Source organism: Amphibalanus amphitrite, unplaced genomic scaffold (genome assembly GCF_019059575.1).
Source record: "Amphibalanus amphitrite isolate SeventyFive unplaced genomic scaffold, NRLGWU_Aamphi_draft 000436F_arrow, whole genome shotgun sequence".
In the NCBI taxonomy this organism is placed as follows: domain Eukaryota; kingdom Metazoa; phylum Arthropoda; class Thecostraca; order Balanomorpha; family Balanidae; genus Amphibalanus; species Amphibalanus amphitrite.
Genome location: NW_024881930.1, coordinates 276,644 through 299,042, shown reverse-complemented (window position 1 = coordinate 299,042; position 22,399 = coordinate 276,644). Strand labels below are relative to the sequence as shown.

The 22,399-nt window shown below is 50.0% G+C and overlaps 1 protein-coding gene across 1 annotated transcript in view; it reads left to right on the top strand.

The window, feature by feature from the left end:
- Nucleotides 1-22,399, top strand: part of LOC122391410 — a 50,418-nt gene that overhangs the window by 20,536 nt on the left and 7,483 nt on the right. Inside the window, exon 3 of the mRNA XM_043385283.1 lies at nucleotides 21,363-21,527. Coding sequence (XP_043241218.1) covers nucleotides 21,363-21,527 — 165 coding nt within the window. The remainder of the gene's footprint in view (nucleotides 1-21,362; nucleotides 21,528-22,399) is intronic.

Genomic DNA, 22,399 nt, shown 5'->3' with positions numbered 1-22,399 from the left:
CGGCTGAGGGCACGTGCGCATTGTTCGTCGGCCGCCTGAGCGCGGTTCAACGCCTCGGCCGGCCGCAGCGCGCCGTGAAGCGCGACCTCGTTCGCCACGCCTCGGCGGGCCGCCAACTGACGAGCTGACTTTACAGGAGGGCCCGTGAAGACAGCGGTAGCGACGGAGTGGAGGCGATCGGGTGTGTCTAGTCCGGAAATACCACCGACTTTTATCGCTAATACCAATAGCCTCAGGGTACCACCTCCAGCAGTTTGCCGTACCAGCCACCCCAGCTCCCTCGTCCCCGCGGCGCCGGCGGCCCCAGACGGCGCGGACCGACCGGGCACCGGACCGGCTCCCTCCCCCGCTCGGCTCGGCGGCACGGCACAGGGCGGACGGTCGGGTTCGCCGGGGACCTTGAGGCCCAATTTGGCGGCCGATCGCGGCGGCTGACGAGTGGGAGTCGCCGGCTGGAGGTTCACACGCCACCGGGGCGGGACAGCTGGGCGCTGCCCGGCGGCGCAGCGGCGCTGGTGGTCCCTCAGCCCCCGGCGCTCGCGAGGGGCGGCCATGGGAGACAAACAGGGCGAAATACAGAAGGGGCGGTGTGGGAAGATGCCTTGAAGGTCGAGGAATTCAAAAGATACACAACTTCGACCTGTATCGCTCTATGCACTATGGAGAATGGCCGGTGCCTTGCCTTCAGATCATGAACCAATCAATTCACAACAAGCCCCTCTTGCGTCCGGTCGTTTCACCATCGACCATCACCAGACCCGCATCCTGTGCCCGCACTGCATTATCTCCTTCCCTCTGCCGCCTTATCTCTTCTCTCGCCTCTTCCGGTCTCTCCTTTGTTTCGGAGATGCGCCTCGAGGGGCTTCTCTCCGCTCCGTCTGCGCTGTGTTGGAGCAGGTGTTGGCAGCGGCGCTGTTACGGCGCTTGGCTGTCGTCCTGGCTCTGCCCACACGCCAGTCACCGCGCCAGTCGTCACGGTACCGACGCGTCTCGTCACGTCGCCACCGAGCCACGTCACGACTTCATCACAATTCGTCAAAACCATCTCCTTGGATGTTATGTCGTTGAGCAAAGTGCGCTGGGTCGTTGAACGGCCATGCGAGAGAGTCGTAAGCGTTACCTAGTAGCACTTGAATATTTTGCAAGATGACTCTTTCGGTGTGTCTGTCTAGCACCGCCATGCATCCATAGAAGCCTCTTTGGTAAGGTCTGTGACTGAGAGTGCTAGCCGTAGACTGCGGAGGGGAGAGCGGGGGCGGCCGAGGCTGGTGTGGGCCGTGTGGGCCGGCGCGGGGGCGGCGGCGGCTCGCAGCGGGGCGTCCCGGGCGGAGAGCGGCCCTCTCCGCTGTTTTTGCTCGGCGGCCGTGTCGGCACCCGTGTCGAAACCACGGCGCCGGGCGCGTCTGCCGCGACGTTTCGCCAGGGCGCGTCTGCGCCAGCTGCACGGGCCGCTGGCAAAACAGGGACGGACGGGCGGGCGGCGAGGTACGGAGGTGGGCGGGCACACTCGTCACACAGGTGTGCGTGAGTTGTACGCTGTGTGTGTCGTGCGCGGCGGTCCGTGAGCCGGGTGCCGTGCGCTGTGTGCCTGACACAGGAGACACGCCCCGTCGGAGCGAGGGGACAACAGGCCGGCTGTCACAGCCCAGGTGGCCAAACATGGACCCGCCCCGCGCCGGCCGAGCGGCGCCGCGGTGTGAGAGGGAGGACGTCGAGGTCGGGACCTCGGTATGGGACCGACCGTGGCGGGCGCCCGTTCCTCAGAAGGCGATGGTCGGACCATGGGGGGTACGCTGAGGACGGCAGCGGGAATGGATGGGGACAGGGGAAAGTTGGAAGGTGACGGGGATTGAGTGTCAGCACCAGAGGTAACAGCGCGACGGAGATAACACATTCAACGGCTGCTGTTGTATAATGAATCGCCGCGGCTGCTGGCGGAGGAAGGGAATGTGTCTCGGTACTGTGCACGGCAGAGCACGACTAGAAAAATGGAGCGTTGCGTCTCGACGCGAGACGACCACAACAGCTGTGACCTCGGCCGACGGCGGCGGCGGCATGTCGTCATCTGGGTGAAATGCGTCTGGCCGGCTCCCCGCCGCCCCCGCTCCACCTCCGCACACCGCCGGCCATGGCGTCACCGTCAGCACACCTGGCGCACCGCGGCCTGACCCGACCTCTGGCGCCGGGCCGGCTTGGTTCTCCGTACCCACCGGATCGACCGGCAATAAAACACTCCGTGTCGGGCCTCGCCAAAACAGGTGACTGGGTAATTACGTGCTGCATAGCCGGCGCCGCTGCATATGGACCGGCGTCTCTCTCCCGGGGCAGTCACAGCGACCGAACGGAGGCATTCCAGTCGTGAATTACGCTCTCTCATTACCATACTGGCCGTGAACCGGGTCTCGGCGGCGGCGCGAGAGGCGCCGAGCCGCGGGAGACGGCGCGGGAAGAGCGGAGGGCTCTGGGTGAGCCCTCCAGAGCTTTTGAGAGCCATGGTAATGCACGGGCAGGTGAGGAATTGGTTCACTGTCCCTGACTCAGACACAGGCTGAGGGACCACACCTCGTCAGTTGACTGTTGCTTTGTACTCTAGCATCATGAATCCATCAACCCGCCGGTGTCCGTATCCTGTGCCCGCCGGTGTCGGTATCCTATGTCCGCCGGTATCCGCACCCTGTATCCGCCGGTATCCGCGCCCTGTATCCACCGATGACCACGGTCGGCGGTCCGGGACTCTGATCCCACTCACCGCGGTCGTCTGCACGGAGCAGGGTGGGGCCGCGCCGCGCCGGGTCATCCAAGCGGAACGGGCGCCCACCTCAGCAGCGTGCCGCCGCGTTTGTAACGGGTTGCTCGGTATACGACCGTGACGTTGACCCGGACTGCTGAGGCTGCTGAGGTCACCATGAGAAGGTCGGCACGGGGAGGTCGCTGGGGAGGGTTTGTGTCCGGCAACGGGAGGTGAAGGTCAGCGAGCAGAGGTCATTGTGCACATGACACCAAATAGGTCATTACATGGAAATTGTCAACCACAAGATGCTACCAAGCACCAGCCAGGCGGGTGATTTGAGGAATATCGCGGCTTGTTGCTGCGCCAGCGCGGATATCCAGTGACCATATTTGACTTGCCTGAAACCAGCGGCAGCCGGCTAGATTATGCCATCTGAAAATGGGCACAGACTGAGCCCTGATCGGCTCAGGGTATATTATCGGCTCACAGTAGCCATTGAAAACACAGATCAGTCCTGCATCCTCCTCCAGACTGCATTAGGAACCCAAAATCCATAGCGTTCTATGAAACGATTTGTAGCAGTGGGGGACTGCGGTGGATGTTAAAAATCTCGACTGCGCGCGTATTGCACCGTCACAGGCTCATGGCTACGCACGGACCGATAAATCACCGTCTAACCAGCCTCGGTGTCGGTAGACTGCTGGGTTGAGTGCGCACTCGCTGCTGCCTCACCGACGCGTGCCTCCACTTCCTGTGGACTTTCCGCGCTCTTCCTTCACTCTTCCCCCCTCTTCTCTCTCTCTCTCCCTCTCTCTCTCTCTCTCTCTCTCTCTCTCTCTCTCTCTCTCTCTCTCTCTCTCTCTCTCTCTCTCTCTCTCTCTCTCTCTCTCTCTCTCTCTCTCTCTCTATCCCTCTCCATCTCTAGAAACGAACGGGATAGATAGTTCTATGATGCCTTGGGCGCGGCTCATGAGTCGGTTGCCTCGTCATTCCCGGACTATGCGATGACTCGGTCGTTGGGCATACACTCGACACCCTGCAGTCGCGGCTGGGTGGCGGTGTCATTGACCCTGGACGGCCGGCTGACCCCGACTCCGGCGGCCGAGCGACGGGCGGTATCTCGCTCTCCCGGGACGGCGCACGGCATCAGTCACTGTCGAACGGGCCCGGCGGCGGTCCCCACAGCCGCGCGCACCGACACCATTAGCGTCAGAGCGCGGCGGCCCGCTCACCCATCGCCCATCGCCCTGTCCGGTCCCATCGCCCTGTATCGCCCTGATCAGGCCCTCAGTCATCCGCCGTCAACCATGGGTGGACGGCGGCCCATCGGTGGCTATTGCTCCGCCTGTAGATCGATCTTCGTCGCCTTCGTCACCGCGGCTGCTGCACAGAGCACGCTGACGTGGCGTGAGCATTTGCCTCTCTTCACTACCAGTTCCATGAGTGCTCGCATGCCATCCATCGTTGGCGCCGCTCGTTGCTGTATGTCGCGTGCTTTGTTGGTGTCATCGTTTCACAGAGTGTCCACATTGCCGCCACTCTAGCCAATCCACGAAACTATGGACACAATCAGTCGCCATTGGCTCACGGGGTCCGCAGTCACTCGCTCTCTCCTTGGCGACACCATCGTCTGCCCTGTCGCTCGGTCTGATCCGGGGTCCTTTGGTCCGCGAGTCGGCGATCCGTTTAGGCCACGACACTCGGACATAAGTGTCGGCCCGTGACCGCGACTCACGAGTTTTGTCGACTCACGAGTCACGGCGCACCGGTCACGGCTGGGTGTCGCAGCGGTCAGAGTGCCGTCATCGCTATGGTGGGTGGGCGTCGCTCGGATACGGCGGATCGGGTGGCTAGACCGGAGAGGGCAGCAGCCTGAGCGACTCCTAGCGGTTCGGGGTGCTCCCGGGCTGCCCAGGCGGCTCGGAGCGGCGCCCGGGGCCTGGGAGGTGCGGAGCGCCGCTGCGCCGGCCGCGCCTGGCCGGGCCGGTCGATTTCCTGCGGTTGTGCGGCTGATTGGAGAGCGATCTCACTGATTGGTCGCTGATGTCACGCTGCCGCCGCGCTGCCTGGGGCCGATCCGGCTTGGAGCGAGCTCCCGGCGCCGACACGCCCATCACAAAGTGGCCGCCGAACGGTTCCGCACGACCCGGCCGCATAACTCTTCACATGAAAACGCCCGATGGCATCTCGATATTATTTGAGATAATTGGCGTCTGGGAGCGCTGATGGGTGACCTCGATTCGACGGAGCTCGAATACTCGGGCGAGAAACTGACCCGACGCACTATGAGCTGCTCGATCGTATGGTTGTACCCAAGATTCCTGTTATACCTGCCTTAACCCGCCTCACTCTGTCTCAGAGCGCAAGTGGTGAATCAATTATCATATCAGGCCGGTATGTGTGTCGGGCGGCGACCCGGCCCGGCGGCCGGCCAGCGGTGCCGGCGCAGCGGTGCGCTGTCTGCAGGGTGCACCGTCACTCGCCGCGCCCGGTCGGGGTCGCCGGCCGACCGCCACGTTCACTGGGTCACCTGCGGACCGTGCGTGCTGTGTGCGGCTCCTGGCGACGAGCAGATGCGTGCGGAGGCTGCGGCCGGAGGCTGATGAGCCCGATCGGCTTTGTCAGCGATGATGCGGCTGCTTCTGACAGCTGCTGGCTACTGCTGACTGCTGGCAGAATGTTTACGGCGGTGGATGCTGCTAGTGATTACCGACAGAGCCTGACGGATCCTAGCTTTTTCTGACGGCCGCGCGATATTGCTGAGTGCTGACGCATGCCGAGGAGCGATGACGGCTACCAGCTGCCGGTCAATCATCCCCTCACAGAGCTGTCACTGATTCCCGAGCGCAAGTGGTGGGTCTGATACTCACAGGTGCATCTCTGCTCCGCCGCGGCCGCCGTGTGCCACTTGGCCGCGCCTGTTTTGTATGCAGTGCGCCGCTGCCGGCCGCCGCAGCGCTGACCCGCGCCGCCGGTACCTGACCCCGTTCCAGCGCCGGCTGCCGTCGCCCCATGGAGCGGGAAAGTGGCCGTTTTTCGAAGGGAGCCTGCGGAGGAATGCCATCGATATGCGTGCCTCCTGCGAGCGGCGAGAGCTGTCCCGGCTGGCGGAGTGGCCCTGCAGCCACAAGTGTGCCGCAGCGCTCTCGCTGTCGCGCTGTCTGGCACGTGGCAACCGCGACCGGTCAGACATCGGCCACCGTTTCCATGGCGCGGGTCGCCCGCCGAATTCTGATGCGCGTTCGGCCGGCGCGCGTGTGCGAATGCAATTTCTCCGGTCGGGGGAAAGCAGTGGGGTCCAAGGGTCGAGCAGAAGTGGGACTTCTTATTGCCGGTGATTTGGTTTTTGCATCATGCGTGGTCAGTTTCGTGATCATTTGCCGGTGTTTGTTTGTCTCCGGTCTTTTCTCCCTCTGTCTCCTCTCTCCCTCTCCCTCTCCCTCTCCCTCTCCCTCTCCCTCTCCCTCTCCCTCTCCCTCTCCCTCTCCCTCTCCCTCTCCCTCTCCCTCTCCCTCTCCCTCTCCCTCTATGTCCACCTGTCGCTGTTGCGTGCCGCTCCGGTCCGCCCGTCGGCCGCAGACAGCGCTCGGCGCCGCCACCTCTGGACGTTCCGTCATCCCTTCGTGCCGCCGCCCGGCCGGTTTTTTCGCCATGCCGCCCCCTTCTTCGGACTACGTGACTATTAACGGATTAGCTGCGCTGCCTGGCCACCGGTTGCCACTCGGGGCGGTCTGAACCCGGCGCCCGTGCACGGCGGATCAGCTGTGGCCTTGGGCGCTGGCCGGCGGGCCGCCGGTTTTTGCAGAGCTGCCCGTCTGTTGTGGCCGCGATGCTCTGGCTACCCTGCGGTGCCGGATGTACCCGGCCCTCGGGGCCCGCCGGAGCTCCTCGGGAGCGGTAGAGAGATGGGCTGAGCTCGACTGGAATGTGCCGCCGGCTGCGTGTGGCCGCCGGCCCGCAGAGATGAGCTGCTCAGCCTGCACAACGATCAGACTGCAGGGGCAGCTGGCTGACTTAAATAGCCACTGGACAGTCAGTCTGTCATGATATTCAAGTCTTGCTGTCTGGAGATTGTATGATGAGGTCATTTGTGACATACGAGGAGACATTGTCAACCGATCATCATGTTCTATCGATCTCAGTCCCTGTTAAATGAACAAACCGGCAACGAGGGTCATTCCGTATCAATCCTCTAAAGCTCAGGCTCATTCCATTGTTTGCAAATTGAGGAGCCAACGATCATGTTCACTCAAGCCATTAAAGCCGGATGATGCAGGCTGCAGGCTGTCCTTTCCGATCAGAAAGCAGAGACCACTGACTTTCAGTCTGCAGGCATAGCTCCTCAGACTGTTATTTTCCAGTCTGCGTCAGACTGTTACATCTGTCTGATGCGTCTGGGGCGGGACTATCGGCGGACGCCGGGACCGCGCCGCTTCCCACTGTCAACAGGTGTGGATCGTTTGTCAAACGCTAGCGGACCGATGGGAACGGGACGGTTACGCGGCTGTCGGGCGGCGGCGGCGGAAGGGCGGCACCGGTGGCGGCGGCGACTTCCGCGGCGGCGGGTATGACGAAGGCGGGGATGTGGCGGTATGGTATGGTGGTATGGCGGCATGGGGACGGAGTATGTCGCACGTGGGTAGCTCGGCAGCTTCTTGATAAGAGACTGGATGGCCCCATTGGCAAGACGGCGTGGTTGTCCAATGCTCCATGACTGGATTGAATATGCCGCTCCACCACAGATCATGACCTGTTGCGATGTCATTCAACTGTCAGGTGGATTATGACGGTCACGTAGCTGCTTTTTCTCGTACCGCTTCTGAACTCATCACCTTATCCCTGCAGTTCACGTCTGTGCCGGTCATCTGGGGAGGGCCGGCCTCCACCGCCTCCCACCGGCCCAGCCTGGCGTGTTGGGGCGCTGTCGTCACAGCGTTTTTACCGTTTTCTGTCGATGTGAGAACTTCCCAAACCGGAGCCATTTGGAGCGATTGATCTACACAACAGATGGCTTAGCGACGATGACGGCACGGTATTTTGTGGCCGGAGATTCCTCAGGAAGCGGAGCGGCAATCCAGGCAATTAAAACGTCGCGTGTTAGCCGGCTGTCCGGCCGGTGAGGAACCACTTTGACATTTGGACCATTGTTTGCATGCCGTACGAGATAGAGGAGAGAGGGAGAGAGAAAGGTAATTGGACCCACGCCAGACCAACGGTCAACGGACGATTAAAGGTCAGAAGAGCTGGTCTCCATCCCTAGCCCGGCCTCCTATCGTTTTCTCCCTCGTGTGAATGCCAGGGTTCAAGTCTCAAGAGATACTCATACCTATTACCTACCTACCTTCTTAGCAGGTAGCAGTGCTTGTGACGCCGGGTCTAGAGAGTTAGTTGATGTTCGTACCCAATGCCCCTCGGCCGCTGTATGTACTTCAACTGTGTCACACCCACGGGTCACCCCACGCCGATCGGCAGTTACCCGCCTATACCCGCAATGTCGGCAACTCGGCCGGCACAGGTGTGAGCGGCGGCCCAGGTCGGGTCATAGGGCGGGTCGTTCGCACGCCCTTGTTGGCCGGCGTGCTCAGACTGGGAACGAGGCAGTCGTTCCCGACCCAGTGCCGGTGCCGGTGCGGCCGACCCGGCGGGGCCGGCGCATCTGGGTCGGCCCGGCCACGGTCAGCGAGCGGGCACAGGTCGCGGCCGGTCAGCCGCCGTGGTAAATGGTCATCCCCCGGTCGGCGCGGTGAGCAGACGCGGACTATAATCATGACTCATGAGTTGCCGATTTGGAATGCTGAGTGGGTGACCCGGGCTGGGTCGGGCGGCTAGGCACCTGGTGTTGTATAGGGCGTCAGCGTCTGACCGATGCTGCTAAAGGCTGCTTTGTGTTGTCTGTCTCCTACGATATCCCTGGTCTGAATCGCTCTAATATTCAGCGGCTATTTGAAAAGGAACAGTCCTCTTATACCTTGATTGAAAGCTACAAACGTTGTGCCTATGTAAATGTAAACAACTGGCCTGGCGTAATTACCAAGCGTTTCCCTCCCTGAAGTTTTACAACATGGCTACCACAAACGATGTTCTTATTACGCGAGCGAAGACAGTGTAAGCGTGAGCCGTCCAAACAGATGCTCCCAGAACTGGCGATTACCGTTGAAAATTATGAAAACAACGGAAAGCCGTCGGTACTCTACCATCTGCCGCTGTTTTCACCGGGAATAACTCGGAGCCACGGTCCAGTGACGAAATTGGCCAATTGGTTCGCACGCTTTTCTCCGATTGTGACGTGCGTCAGGCCAGTGACGGCTCGGTTCTGTTGTCCGCCAGGAAAGTGTGCGGACGGGCGCGCCGAGTTAGTCTGGAGAGCGCCACTCGGGCCGCGGATGGATCCATCATGTTTGGACGGTTCCTTTCTCCGCTCGCCTGCCCGCCGGTCCCAAACAGTGCGAAAGAGATGAACAGCGTGTGGTCGCTGTGTGTGCGGCTATTGATGGGAAATTTGACACGGATCAGTGGCGTGCTTTGATGACTTTGTTCCGTGTTTCGTCACCGTTTTGCTTTTATGGGTGTTTTCTCGCAGGTGGCGAGCTAGTAAAACACGACTCTCCTGTTCAGAATCTATAGCCTATATAGTGTAGATCCAATTTCCAATTTGTCTTGGATATGCCTAAACGAAAGTTGTGGCTGTTCGTGTCTTCATGCCGTATTGTATGTGAGTTTCTGCAAATATGAATAGCACTATTCGGCAGGTTTGCCTTTTAGTTAAATCTCATGCCTATCGACGGTCGCTGCTGGTGGGAATTGAGTTGAATCATGGGCACATGACGCACTGTCCGGCTGTCGCTGACTGAACCTCTGTACCCATTTCCAGCCACTGCACAGTGGGCCGATATGCCATTCTAGCGCGACAGGGCCTGAATCTTCGAACGGAACCCTTGGTTTTTTCGCGAGTAATTCGCGTAAAAAGCGGCCGATCGCAACGAAACTTTCAGTACCCTCGCGATAACCACTTTTACAGCTAACCTGAAAATTTCATGACCCTGACCTTAATGATCTTTGACCTGTGACCTTCTTTCGAGACCATGTTTGGCCGGAATCGCGATTCAGCGTATGTCGGCTCGCATTAGCCTATGTTTATGTTTATGTTTATGTTTATTTGCTCATCACCAACAGGTACAGATAAAACCCGGTTACAGGTGAAGTCATGCCTAAGATAAATCTATATAAATACACGCAACCCTTCGGACGGACAAAAGCTCAATAAGAGCCAGCTCGTGCAGCATGGAGCCTTGCAGAGGCCTTGTACACTGATATCGGAGAATAAAAGAAGTCTAGAGATGTGTTGTCTCTTAAAAGCTCATTGCACCTCGATGGGATACGGCAGAAGGTATTGTTTTTTATCGTTGCCACTCGAGCAAACGGCACATGCCAAAGAGCTGGGGACCTGTACGTCCGTGAAGTTAGCGTCGTATTCCGCGACGGATTCAGCGTCGAGTCCGAATTTCAACTACGCCCAACCTATCCGATGCAGTTTGGGACGCTGATTCCGAATATCGTATTCATTTCAAATTTCAAGGTCATCTTCAAGGTCAAATCACGGATTGAAATTGAGACCCCGATTTTTCCTACACCGATCGTCCGATCCGATTTCTGAAGGTCGCATTCGAAAGCTAGGGTCAGAATCTCGAATTCCCTAATATATACCTTATTAAAAATATTTGACCTTCAAGGTCAAATCACGGATTGAAATTTTGAGTCCCCCTATTTTTTCTACACCGATCGTCCGATCCAATTTCTGATGGTCGCATTCGATAGCTAGGGTCAAAATCTCGAGTTCCCTAATATATACCTTATTAAAAATATTTGACCTTAAAGGTCAAATCACGGATTGAAATTTTGAGTCCCCCTATTTTTTCTACACCGATCGTCCGATCCAATTTCTGATGGTCGCAATCGATAGCTAGGGTCAGAAACTCGAGTTCCCTAATATATACCTTATTAAAAATATTTGACCTTAAAGGTCAAATCACGGATTGAATTTTTGAGTCCCCCAATTTTTTCAACACCGATCGTCCGATCCGATTTCTGATGGTCGCATTCTAAAGCTAGGGTCAGAATCTCGAGTTCCCTAATATATACCTTATTAAAAATATTTGACCTTAAAGGTCAAATCACGGATATTCAACCTTAAAGGTCAAATCACGGATTGAAATTTTGAGTCCCCCGATTTTTTCTACACCGATCGTCCGATCCAATTTCTGATGGTCGCATTCGATAGCTAGGGTCAAAATCTCGAGTTCCCTAATATATACCTTATTAAAAATATTTGACCTTAAAGGTCAAATCACGGATTGAAATTTTGAGTCCCCCTATTTTTTCTACACCGATCGTCCGATCCAATTTCTGATGGTCGCAATCGATAGCTAGGGTCAGAAACTCGAGTTCCCTAATATATACCTTATTAAAAATATTTGACCTTAAAGGTCAAATCACGGATTGAATTTTTGAGTCCCCCAATTTTTTCAACACCGATCGTCCGATCCGATTTCTGATGGTCGCATTCTATAGCTAGGGTCAGAATCTCGAGTTCCCTAATATATACCTTATTAAAATATTTGACCTTAAAGGTCAAATCACGGATATTCAACCTTAAAGGTCAAATCACGGATTGAAATTTTGAGTCCCCCGATTTTTTCTACACCGATCGTCCGATCCAATTTCTGATGGACGCATTCGATAGCTAGGGTCAAAATCTCGAGTTCCCTAATATATACCTTATTAAAAATATTTGACCTTAAAGGTCAAATCACGGATTGAAATTTTGAGTCCCCCTATTTTTTCTACACCGATCGTCCGATCCAATTTCTGATGGTCGCAATCGATAGCTAGGGTCAGAAACTCGAGTTCCCTATTATATACCTTATTAAAAATATTTGACCTTAAAGGTCAAATCACGGATTGAATTTTTGAGTCCCCCAATTTTTTCAACACCGATCGTCCGATCCGATTTCTGATGGTCGCATTCAATAGCTAGGGTCAGAATCTCGAGTTCCCTTATATATACCTTATTAAAAATATTTGACCTTAAAGGTCAAATCACGGATTGAAATGTTGAGTCCCCCTATTTTTTCTACACCGATCGTCCGATCCAATTTCTGATGGTCGCAATCGATAGCTAGGGTCAGAAACTCGAGTTCCCTTATATATACCTTATTAAAAATATTTGACCTTAAAGGTCAAATCACGGATTGAATTTTTGAGTCCCCCAATTTTTTCAACACCGATCGTCCGATCCGATTTCTGATGGTCGCATTCTATAGCTAGGGTCAGAATCTCGAGTTCCCTAATATATACCTTATTAAAAATATTTGACCTTAAAGGTCAAATCACGGATATTCAACCTTAAAGGTCAAATCACGGATTGAAATTTTGAGTCCCCCGATTTTTTCTACACCGATCGTCCGATCCAATTTCTGATGGTAGCATTCCATCGCTAGGGTCAAAATCTCGAGTTCCCTAATATATACCTTATTAAAAATATTTGACCTTAAAGGTCAAATCACGGATTGAAATTTTGAGTCCCCCGATTTTTTCTACACCGATCGTGCGATCCAATTTCTGATGGTCGCAATCGATAGCTAGGGTCAGAAACTCGAGTTCCCTAATATATACCTTATTAAAAATATTTGACCTTAAAGGTCAAATCACGGATATTCAACCTTAAAGGTCAAATCACGGATTGAAATTTTGAGTCCCACGATTTTTTCTACACTGATCGTCCGATCCAATTTCTGATGGTCGCATTCGATAGCTAGGGTCAAAATCTCGAGTTCCCTAATATATACCTTATTAAAAATATTTGACCTTAAAGGTCAAATCACGGATTGAAATTTTGAGTCCCCCTATTTTTTCTACACCGATCGTCCGATCCAATTTCTGATGGTCGCAATCGATAGCTAGGGTCAGAAACTCGAGTTCCCTAATATATACCTTATTAAAAATATTTGACCTTAAAGGTCAAATCACGGATTGAATTTTTGAGTCCCCCAATTTTTTCAACACCGATCGTCCGATCCGATTTCTGATGGTCGCATTCTATAGCTAGGGTCAAAATCTCGAGTTCCCTAATATATACCTTATTAAAAATATTTGACCTTAAAGGTCAAATCACGGATTGAATTTTTGAGTCCCCCAATTTTTTCAACACCGATCGTCCGATCCGACTTCTGATGGTCGCATTCGATAGCTAGGGTCAGAATCTCGAGTTCCCTAATATATACCTTATTAAAAATATTTGACCTTAAAGGTCAAATCACGGATTGAAATTTTGAGTCCCCCTATTTTTTCTACACCGATCGTGCGATCCAATTTCTGATGGTCGCAATCGATAGCTAGGGTCAGAAACTCGAGTTCCCTAATATATACCTTATTAAAAATATTTGACCTTTAAGGTCAAATATTTTTAAAAAGGTATATAATAAGGTCAAATATTTTTAATAAGGTATATATTAGGGAACTCGAGTTTCTGACCCTAGCTATCGATTGCGACCATCAGAAATTGGATCGGACGATCGGTGTAGAAAAAATAGGGGGACTCAAAATTTCAATCCGTGATTTGACCTTTAAGGTCAAATATTTTTAATAAGGTATATATTAGGGAACTCGAGATTTTGACCCTAGCTATCGAATGCGACCATCAGAAATTGGATCGGACGATCAGTGTAGAAAAAATCGTGGGACTCAAAATTTCAATCCGTGATTTGACCTTTAAGGTTGAATATCCGTGATTTGACCTTTAAGGTCAAATATTTTTAATAAGGTATATAATAGGGAACTCGAGATTCTGACCCTAGCTATAGAATGCGACCATCAGAAATCGGATCGGACGATCGGTGTTGAAAAAATTGGGGGACTCAAAAATTCAATCCGTGATTTGACCTTTAAGGTCAAATATTTTTAATAAGGTATATATTAGGGAACTCGAGTTTCTGACCCTAGCTATCGATTGCGACCATCAGGAATTGGATCGGACGATCGGTGTAGAAAAAATAGGGGACTCAAAATTTCAATCCGTGATTTGACCTTTAAGGTCAAATATTTTTAATAAGGTATATATAAGGGAACTCGAGATTCTGACCCTAGCTATAGAATGCGACCATCAGAAATCGGATCGGACGATCGGTGTTGAAAAAAATTGGGGGACTCAAAAATTCATTCCGTGATTTGACCTTTAAGGTCAAATATTTTTAATAAGGTATATAATAGGGAACTCGAGTTTCTGACCCTAGCTATCGATTGCGACCATCAGAAATTGGATCGGACGATCGGTGTAGAAAAAATAGGGGGACTCAAAACTTCAATCCGTGATTTGACCTTTAAGGTCAAATATTTTTAATAAGGTATATATTAGGGAACTCGAGATTTTGACCCTAGCTATCGAATGCGACCATCAGAAATTGGATCGGACGATCGGTGTAGAAAAAATAGGGGGACTCAAAATTTCAATCCGTGATTTGACCTTTAAGGTCAAATATTTTTAATAAGGTATATATTAGGGAACTCGAGATTCTGACCCTAGCTATAGAATGCGACCATCAGAAATCGGATCGGACGATCGGTGTTGATAAAATTGGGGGACTCAAAAATTCATTCCGTGATTTGACCTTTAAGGTCAAATATTTTTAATAAGGTATATATTAGGGAACTCGAGTTTTTGACCCTAGCTATCGATTGCGACCATCAGAAATTGGATCGGACGATCGGTGTAGAAAAAATAGGGGGACTCAAAACTTCAATCCGTGATTTGACCTTTAAGGTCAAATATTTTTAATAAGGTATATATTAGGGAACTCGAGATTTTGACCCTAGCTATCGAATGCGACCATCAGAAATTGGATCGGACGATCGGTGTAGAAAAAATAGGGGGACTCAAAATTTCAATCCGTGATTTGACCTTGAAGGTTGAATATCCGTGATTTGACCTTTAAGGTCAAATATTTTTAATAAGGTATATATTAGGGAACTCGAGATTCTGACCCTAGCTATCGAATGCGACCATCAGAAATCGGATCGGACGATCGGTGTTGAAAAAATTGGGGGACTCAAAAATTCAATCCGTGATTTGACCTTTAAGGTCAAATATTTTTAATAAGGTTTATATTAGGGAACTCGAGTTTCTGACCCTAGCTATCGATTGCGACCATCAGAAATTGGATCGGACGATCGGTGTAGAAAAAATAGGGGGACTCAAAATTTCAATCCGTGATTTGACCTTTAAGGTCAAATATTTTTAATAAGGTATATATTAGGGAACTCGAGATTTTGACCCTAGCTATCGAATGCGACCATCAGAAATTGGATCAGACGATCGGTGTAGAAAAAAATCGGGGGACTCAAAATTTCAATCCGTGATTTGACCTTTAAGGTTGAATATCCGTGATTTGACCTTTAAGGTCAAATATTTTTAATAAGGTATATATTAGGGAACTCGAGATTCTGACCCTAGCTATAGAATGCGACCATCAGAAATCGGATCGGACGATCGGTGTAGAAAAAATAGGGGACTCAAAATTTCAATCCATGATTTGACCTTTAAGGTCAAATATTTTTAATAAGGTATATTTTAGGGAACTCGAGATTCTGACCCTAGCTATAGAATGCGACCATCAGAAATCGGATCGGACGATCGGTGTTGAAAAAATTGGGGGACTCAAAAATTCATTCCGTGATTTGACCTTTAAGGTCAAATATTTCTAATAAGGTATATAATAGGGAACTCGAGTTTCTGACCCTAGCTATCGATTGCGACCATCAGAAATTGGATCGGACGATCGGTGTAGAAAAAATAGGGAACTCAAAATTTCAATCCGTGATTTGACCTTTAAGGTCAAATATTTTTAATAAGGTATATATTAGGGAACTCGAGATTTTGACCCTAGCTATCGAATGCGACCATCAGAAATTGGATCGGACGATCGGTGTAGAAAAAATAGGGGGACTCAAAATTTCAATCCGTGATTTGACCTTTAAGGTCAAATATTTTTAATAAGGTATATATTAGGGAACTCGAGATTCTGACCCTAGCTATAGAATGCGACCATCAGAAATCGGATCGGACGATCGGTGTTGATAAACTTGGAGGTCTCAAAAATTCATTCCGTGATTTGACCTTTAAAGGGACCCTCCCACCTTCAAAAAAGTTAATGAATTGGCATGAAAGTGATGTCGCTCGGTTCAGAAAGAGCAAAAACGAATATCTACCAAATTTCATCGAAAAATATTCACCGGTTTTCAAGATATTAGACTTTTACTTTTGTTTACTTTTTGGGATCTCCGCTGTTCCTAGCGACTTTATTTGAAAGTGCGGCATTTGTTGCGCGCAAAGCAGCATATACCACCGCGTGGTACAAAACGTTTTAGTCAAACATTTAACGGACGTTCGAAAGCCTGATGACGTCATCAGATTCCCGTAATGGTTAAGAGATAGGGACCACGCTGGTCCCACCCTGCAAGTAAAGGGAAGGAATTTCTTGAACACCATAAAGCTGCGGGGGTTGCGACCAAGATAAATGGTGGTTTCTGAGCCTGGCCGCAAACTTGGCTATCTCAACTCAAAACTAATGTTAAGGTGGGAGGGTCCCTTTAAGGTCAAATATTTTTAATAAGGTATATATTAGGGAACTCGAGTTTCTGACCCTAGCTATCGATTGCGACCATCAGAAATTGGATCGGACGATCGGTGTAGAAAAAATAGGGGGACTCAAAACTTCAATCCGTGATTTGACCTTTAAGGTCAAATATTTTTAATAAGGTATATATTAGGGAACTCGAGATTTTGACCCTAGCTATCGAATGCGACCATCAGAAATTGGATCGGACGATCGGTGTAGAAAAAATAGGGGGACTCAAAATTTCAATCCGTGATTTGACCTTGAAGGTTGAATATCCGTGATTTGACCTTTAAGGTCAAATATTTTTAATAAGGTATATATTAGGGAACTCGAGATTCTGACCCTAGCTATCGAATGCGACCATCAGAAATCGGATCGGACGATCGGTGTTGAAAAAATTGGGGGACTCAAAAATTCAATCCGTGATTTGACCTTTAAGGTCAAATATTTTTAATAAGGTTTATATTAGGGAACTCGAGTTTCTGACCCTAGCTATCGATTGCGACCATCAGAAATTGGATCGGACGATCGGTGTAGAAAAAATAGGGGGACTCAAAATTTCAATCCGTGATTTGACCTTTAAGGTCAAATATTTTTAATAAGGTATATATTAGGGAACTCGAGATTTTGACCCTAGCTATCGAATGCGACCATCAGAAATTGGATCAGACGATCGGTGTAGAAAAAATCGGGGGACTCAAAATTTCAATCCGTTATTTGACCTTTAAGGTTGAATATCCGTGATTTGACCTTTAAGGTCAAATATTTTTAATAAGGTATATATTAGGGAACTCGAGATTCTGACCCTAGCTATAGAATGCGACCATCAGAAATCGGATCGGACGATCGGTGTATAAAAAATAGGGGACTCAAAATTTCAATCCGTGATTTGACCTTGAAGGTCAAATATTTTTAATAAGGTATATATAAGGGAACTCGAGATTTTGACCCTAGCTATCGAATGCGACCATCAGAAATTGGATCGGACGATCGGTGTAGAAAAAATAGGGGGACTCAAAATTTCAATCCGTGATTTGACCTTGAAGGTCAAATATTTTTAATAAGGTATATATTAGGGAACTCGAGTTTCTGACCCTAGCTATCGATTGCGACCATCAGAAATTGGATCGGACGATCGGTGTAGAAAAAATAGGGGGACTCAAAATTTCAATCCGTGATTTGACCTTTAAGGTCAAATATTTTTAATAAGGTATATATTAGGGAACTCGAGATTTTGACCCTAGCTATCGAATGCGACCATCAGAAATTGGATCGGACGATCGGTGTAGAAAAAATCGGGGGACTCAAAATTTCAATCCGTGATTTGACCTTTAAGGTTGAATATCCGTGATTTGACCTTTAACCCGCGACCGCCTGGGGGGGGGGGTCGGATCCGACCCCCCCCCCCTCCGTTTTTCTTGAATAACTCATGAACCGCTTGCGCTATCAACTTGAAACTTCGCATACCTTCTCCCCCATCAATTTGACGTCTCCTGTGCAATTTTTAAGAAAAAAAAATTCAAAAATTTCTGAGATATACCGATTTTAGTGATGTAACTACATGGCGTTCTCAGTCAAAAAATGGTAAATGTTTAAAAAAATCGCCAAAAATCGAGGTTTTAAGCAAATTGCAAATTAAGGACATGAAAAGACGCAGCTCAACGAGTTCTTTAAAATGGCTATCTCGGATTGTCCATAAAATGCGTTTTTCACCCCTAAAAATTCAAAAAACTAAATTTTTTGGAAAACAGCTTATAAAATCCAAAATTTTGAGAATTTCCAAAAAACCGGAATATATGTTATAGAGCTCTATTAGAACATTAGATGTCCCAAATTTCAACTTTCTATCTTGATTTTTGACCCCCAAATTGTAAAAAATAACTCCAACATGCATAGGGCATGGTGACGTCATAAGCATTTTCGCGAATTAGAGGCACTTCTGAACATCGCATGTGAAAACTAGATTCCTGGGACAAAGCTCGTCTAGAAAAGTGCATTTTTATGTCAAAAATAAAAAGTTTAAAAATTGACTTTTTTTCTTAGCCCTCGTTTAGTTATGTATGGTATAAACGATTTTTTATGCTTTCAATGCACACTTATCACCAGCACAGTGACTTGGGGTCACATATAACCATTACCATCGGATTTGGCGTGAAAAATAAGCCATAAAACATGTGTCGCACGCCCATGTAGCAGAAAGTGAAAACCGTGACCTTTCGTGACCTGACCTGACCTTGACCCGTACTTAGTATGACCCCTATACGCACATGGTACCTTCACTATGTCTTTGAGGTCATTTGTGGTGAGTTTCGAGCAGCAGCTATCGATTCCGCTGTCCGTAAGCCTAATCATGCAAAACCCCTGAATTTGACCTTTGACCTGACCTTGACCCGAAAGTTGACCTCAATCTTAAAATCCTAAGAGTGCTTTGGGAAGGTCTCGTAGAGACCTTTCGAACGCCGCCTCGCGGGGCTCGATACGACCATTGGTTCTCGAGATAACAGGGGGGGGGTCGGATCCGACCCCCCCCCCCAGGCTGATGTGGGTACGGAAATAGCCCAGGCGGTGCCGGGTTAAGGTCAAATATTTTTAATAAGGTATATATTAGGGAACTCGAGATTCTGACCCTAGCTATCGAATGCGACCATCAGAAATCGGATCGGACGATCGGTGTTGAAAAAATTGGGGGACTCAAAAATTCAATCCGTGATTTGACCTTTAAGGTCAAATATTTTTAATAAGGTATATAATAGGGAACTCGAGTTTCTGACCCTAGCTATCGATTGCGACCATCAGAAATTGGATCGGACGATCGGTGTAGAAAAAATAGGGGGACTCAAAATTTCAATCCGTGATTTGACCTTTAAGGTCAAAAAAATTCAATCCGTGATTTGACCTTTAAGGTCAAATATTTTTAATAAGGTATATATAAGGGAACTCGAGTTTCTGACCCTAGCTATCGATTGCGACCATCAGAAATTGGATCGGACGATCGGTGTAGAAAAAATAGGGGGACTCAAAATTTCAATCCGTGATTTGACCTTTAAGGTCAAATATTTTTAATAAGGTATATATTAGGGAACTCGAGATTCTGACCCTAGCTATAGAATGCGACCATCAGAAATCGGATCGGACGATCGGTGTTGAAAAAATTGGGGGACTCAAAAATTCAATCCGTGATTTGACCTTTAAGGTCAAATATTTCTAATAAGGTATATATTAGGGAACTCGAGTTTCTGACCCTAGCTATCGATTGCGACCATCAGAAATTGGATCGGACGATCGGTGTAGAAAAAATAGGGGGACTCAAAATTTCAATCCGTGATTTGACCTTTAAGGTCAAATATTTTTAATAAGGTATATATTAGGGAACTCGAGATTTTGACCCTAGCTATCGAATGCGACCATCAGAAATTGGATCGGACGATCGTTGTAGAAAAAATAGGGGGACTCAAAATTTCAATCCGTGATTTGACCTTGAAGGTCAAATATTTTTAATAAGGTATATATTAGGGAATTCGAGATTCTGACCCTAGCTTTCGAATGCGACCTTCAGAAATCGGATCGGACGATCGGTGTAGGAAAAATCGGGGTCTCAATTTCAATCCGTGATTTGACCTTGAAGATGACCTTGAAATTTGAAATGAATACGATATTCGGAATCAGCGTCCCAAACTGCATCGGATAGGTTGGGTTTAGTTGAAATTCGGACTCGACGCTGAATCCGTCGCGGAATACGACGCTAACTTCACGGACGTGGGACCTGTTGCGTCTGACAGGTGTCGACAGCTGAAACTGATGTAGCAGCTGAGGACAGTCAATGTGGCCGTGAAACACACCGTAAAGGAACATCAGGTCATGTTGCATGAGACGTGATTTAAGGACCTTACAATTGGGTACTATCAGCTTCCTCTTGTCACGGGCAACACGCTCGTCTTTTCCGCGAAGCTCTAGCTCGATCAGGGGCGAAACGGCGGGGGGGGGTCCAACGGACCCCTTCTATACGTTCGCGGCTGGAAAAACACCACTAGGGGCGAGGGTTAAGCCAAATCTGAGGGCTTATTTCAGAAAGACCGCTAAAAGAGCAATTGAATGCACTTTTCCGCGACGATGTAGTTCTATTGGTCCCCGAGGTTTTCGAGAAATGTTGATATATGCAACATTTTACCTTTGATGACCTCTGGTGACGTGACCTTTGACCTGACCTAGAAATGACTAATTACTCCATCTGGAATTTCGGGCGCTCTTTCGAGTGCCACTTACTACGTGTCGCTATGTGGCCCAAGAGCCGAGTTAGAAGTGGAGTGTTCAATCAACACCTCCCGGCCCGGCGCGTTTGACGCCGAGCACCGGTCCGGCGCGGGTTGATGTTTGGCTGCTACATCCAAAGTCGCAAAAAGTCGCAAAAAATGACTGTTGGATCTTGTAGTGCAATGAATTAGTGACATGTAGCGAGATTTTCGAAGCGGTACTCTGCGGTACTTTTTTTAAAAGTCTATTTGTGTGTGACATCAATTATGTGAAATTATATTTTCGTCTTTACATCTTTGCGGTGCCAATACATCATAACCAAGTGAGAGTTCGCCATTTCCATGTGGTTATGTGTGTTCTTAAGACCCGGAGCTATCGTTTGATGTATATAAATGTGGAATTCCTCCTCAAATTGTGATTGTTTTCGTGGATCAAAGATACGTTGTCGATGAGTGCGGGGGACGAGTTCGTTCCAAACGATTCCGAAGTTCGTGTTTAAGCTGAGTTTTCGCCATGAAATAGCTATTGTGTTGGAAAACAAAGACCACAGCAATGTAGTATGATCATTTTTGAACAAATTGGTATAGGTTTCATTGCACATCCACAAAGTTCGATTTTTTTACTCACGTCGTGCTGGACCTGGCGATCGGCCCAGTGTGCACTGTTCCCCGCCGCACGCGCCGCTGACCTGGCCCTGTCTCCTTCCCCAGGTCGTCCGAAGCCGCCGCCGCCGCCGCGCCGCACCTCCTCCATCGACCAGTCGGAGGTGTCGGCGGCGACGGTGCTGCTGTCGCCGCCGACGCGGCCCCCGCCGCCCCTGCAGGCCGCCGCCGACCGGGTGACGGCGCCGCGCGAGACTGAGTACGCCAACCTCGGTAAGTGGCCTAAGGGAGAGGGATATGGGAGGGGTATGAGTATTAGAGAGGCATGGGGATATCTCAGAGGACACGTGAGGGGGATAGGGGCATCTGGTGGGTGTTGTGATCTCTGGGAGATGGGGGCAGCTGAGACTGAAGGTATGTGGGGAGTCGGGTGACCCCGTGTCAACTGAGTGCACCTCAGAGGGTATGTTGGAGCGACTGTTATTGACCTGTTGACCTCAAAGTTGACTAATACGCCGGCGTCCCAACCACCGGATGACGTCCATGAATTTTGTGACCCCTGTGTCACCTCAATTTGACCCCGTGAACCCCAAGGTGACCTCGTGCTGAGCTCATCCGACACCAATATCATCTGTCGGCTGTCGCCCATCCGCCGGGCGCGTCTGCCGGTGGATCGTTCATGAGCCGGTCCCATTGAGCCGCCTGTTGTCGTTGATCAGTGTTTCATTGGCCGGTCGTGCCACCGGGGACATGACGTCACCGCTGGCCAGTCCGGTGTTCCCGTTGTCTGTCTGGGTCGGCCTCTCCAGCGGGATGGACAGGCGGGCCGGGCCGGGAATCTCTCCGTTTCTCCTACCGTACTGGGTTTGTCCTCTGGTCGACACCCGTTAGATTTCACATATTTGATCTCTTTATTTTCCCCTCAGGCTCTGTCCGTTCATCCCCTCTTTCCTCTCTTCCTCATCTCTTTCTCTTTTTCGCTCTCCCTCTCTCTCTCTCTCTCTCTCTCTCTCTCTCTCTCTCTCTCTCTCTCTCTCTCTCTCTCTCTCTTTTTCCCATTCTCTCTATCTCATTTTTCTCTCTCACCCCCTCTCTCCTTCCCTCGCTTCATTGTTTGATTTCCCCTGTACTGAATTGGCTGCTGT